This window comes from Penaeus vannamei, chromosome 11 (assembly GCF_042767895.1).
Source record: "Penaeus vannamei isolate JL-2024 chromosome 11, ASM4276789v1, whole genome shotgun sequence".
NCBI classification, from domain to species: Eukaryota; Metazoa; Arthropoda; class Malacostraca; order Decapoda; family Penaeidae; genus Penaeus; species Penaeus vannamei.
In genome coordinates, this window is record NC_091559.1 from 45,679,173 (window position 1) to 45,681,672 (window position 2,500).

At 32.4% G+C, this 2,500-nt stretch overlaps 1 protein-coding gene across 2 annotated transcripts in view; it reads right to left on the minus strand.

Annotated features, from left to right (window-relative positions):
• Nucleotides 1-2,500, minus strand: part of LOC113811812 (uncharacterized) — a 301,655-nt gene that overhangs the window by 195,522 nt on the left and 103,633 nt on the right. For both annotated transcript variants that reach the window (XM_070127359.1, XM_070127360.1), the window contains exon 2: nucleotides 1,914-1,972. In XM_070127359.1, the coding sequence (XP_069983460.1) occupies nucleotides 1,914-1,970 (57 nt within the window). In that variant the 5' untranslated portion in view covers nucleotides 1,971-1,972. The remainder of the gene's footprint in view (nucleotides 1-1,913; nucleotides 1,973-2,500) is intronic.

The window sequence follows — 2,500 nt, forward strand, 5'->3', positions numbered from 1 at the left end:
ACAATAATAATGATAATAATGATAATAATAATAATGATGGCAATAACAATAATAATAACAATAATGACAATGATAATAATGAGTAATGATAATAATGATGATGAAAACAATAATGATAACAAAAACAATAATAAAGATAATGATAATAATGATCATAATAATAATAATGATAATATTAATAGTTATAATAATAATTATTATAATAACAATAATGATAATGATAAGTTAATTTTTCCCAGGTTAGTTTAAGTTAAGTTATCCTAGGTCAGGTTAAGTTGTCCTGGGTTAGGTTAAGTTATCCTAAGTTATTTAAGTAATTAGGTTTGGCTCAGTTTAGGTTAGGTTTAGGCTAGTTTACGTAAAGGTAGGTTATCTTAGGTTAAGTTAACTTGGCCTAGCTGTAATCTAGTTTAGGTTTGGGTTCTATTTCGGTTTGGTATAGTCTAAGTTTAAGCTTACTTGGGGATCCCATAAATTCTTCGGGTCAGGCGGGGTCAAGTCAGGCTTAGCTTATGGTTGCATTAGGTCAAGTTAAAACCCACCCAAACCAAATCAATTTCATCATATTCATCATATTCGTCCTATTCCGGATCCGAAGGACCGAATTTCACATACTCTCTCGATACGTATTTCCCGTAATATGAATCTGGACTGTAATTAGGACCGTCACTATTATACCGAGAGCGTAAAAAACCGAACGAGCAAATGGAAGGAAAAAAATATTGTTTCACGTTAACCGCCGCCAACAGTTAATTGCCTGAGAGACGAAACAAGTCTGATTTATCTGTGATTTGCTCGTGTATCTGTTTATCTACTTATCTTGTCGATTTACATGCTTATTTGGGTCTATGTTAATCTGTTTATATCCATTAATGGAAAATGTGTCCATCTTTTTATATCTATTTATCTATAAATGTTAATATATTTCTTCGTAAATTTTAATATTGCACATTTTTTAATTTGTTCATTCGTCTAAATATTAATCTCTCTATTAACCAATATTTTCAGTGATTTTTTTCTTCTTCTTCTTGTTTCTATTTGATGGCAAATGATGTTTATATATTTAGAAAGCACATTTGATCATATTTACTTTATAAAATATCTACGTTGTCAATAAACTCGACACAAGTAATGAAATAAAAGTCGAATAGTCCAGACAATGGTAAAAAAAAAAAAAAAAAAAAAAAAAAAAAATGTACTCAAAACATGTTTCCTAAAAGACGAGACACAAATTCCAGAATCTCCCTGCAGGTGAAGCAGCTCCAAAATTAGCCAACATTTTATATATAATTCCGAGTTATCTGGGTATTTTTATATATAATTCCGTTATCTGGGTATTTTTTTATATAATTCCGAGTTATCTGTGTATTCTTATATATAATTCCGAGTTATCTGTGTATTCTTATATATAATTCCGTTATCTGGGTATCTTTATATATAATTCCGAGTTATCTGGGTATTCTTATATATAATTCCGAGTTATCTGGGTATTTTTATATATAATTCCGAGTTATCTGTGTATTCTTATATATAATTCCGAGTTATCTGTGTATTCTTATATATAATTCCGTTATCTGGGTATCTTTATATATAATTCCGAGTTATCTGGGTATTCTTATATATAATTCCGAGTTATCTGGGTATTTTTATATATAATTCCGAGTTATCTGGGTATCTTTACATATAATTCCGAGTTATCAGTGCATTTCTATATAAAATTCCGAGTCTAAAACTGACTTCATTTATTCCTCAGTTCACCCCTTCATCCCTGAATCTGACGACAAAAAAAAAAAAACTCAACAACTCGATTTTTAACTGATAATGATAATAATAATTGTTATAATGATAACAATGATACTAATAATCAGAATAACAATGATAATGATAATGATAACAATAATAACTCTACTCACCTCTGCTACGATAGCTTGTCCTGCCGGTCGCCCTCGCTGGCTCCCTGCGTGCACCATACCTGGGGGAGGAGGAAGTCTGTACTCATTCTGGTGTTTGGGCTTGGGTATAGGTCTTGTACTTCAACGGTGTGGCGAAGACTGGGAAATGGTGTTTTGGCATGGGTATAGGTCCTGTTTCAACTGTACTTCAATGTAGGCCTATGTCCAAAAACGGATTTTAAAGGCTGAAAGATGAAAAAAAGGTCTTGTTTCAACGGGGTGGCATAGATTAGTGAAGGCCTATGTCCAACGTTTTTTAAAGGTTGAAAGATGAAAAAAAGGTCCTGTTTCAACTGTACTTCAGCAGGGTGGCATAGATTAGTGAAGGCCTATGTCCAAGAACGTATTTTAAAGGCTGAAAGATGAAAAAAAGGTCCTGTTTCATATGTACTTCGACAGGGTGGCGTAGATTGGGGATTGCCTATGTCCAACAACGGATTTTAAAGGCTGAAAGATGAAAAAAAGGTCCTGTTTCAACTGTACTTCGACGGGGTGGCATAGATTAGTGAAGGCCTATGTCCAACGTTTTTTAAAGGTTGAAAGATTTT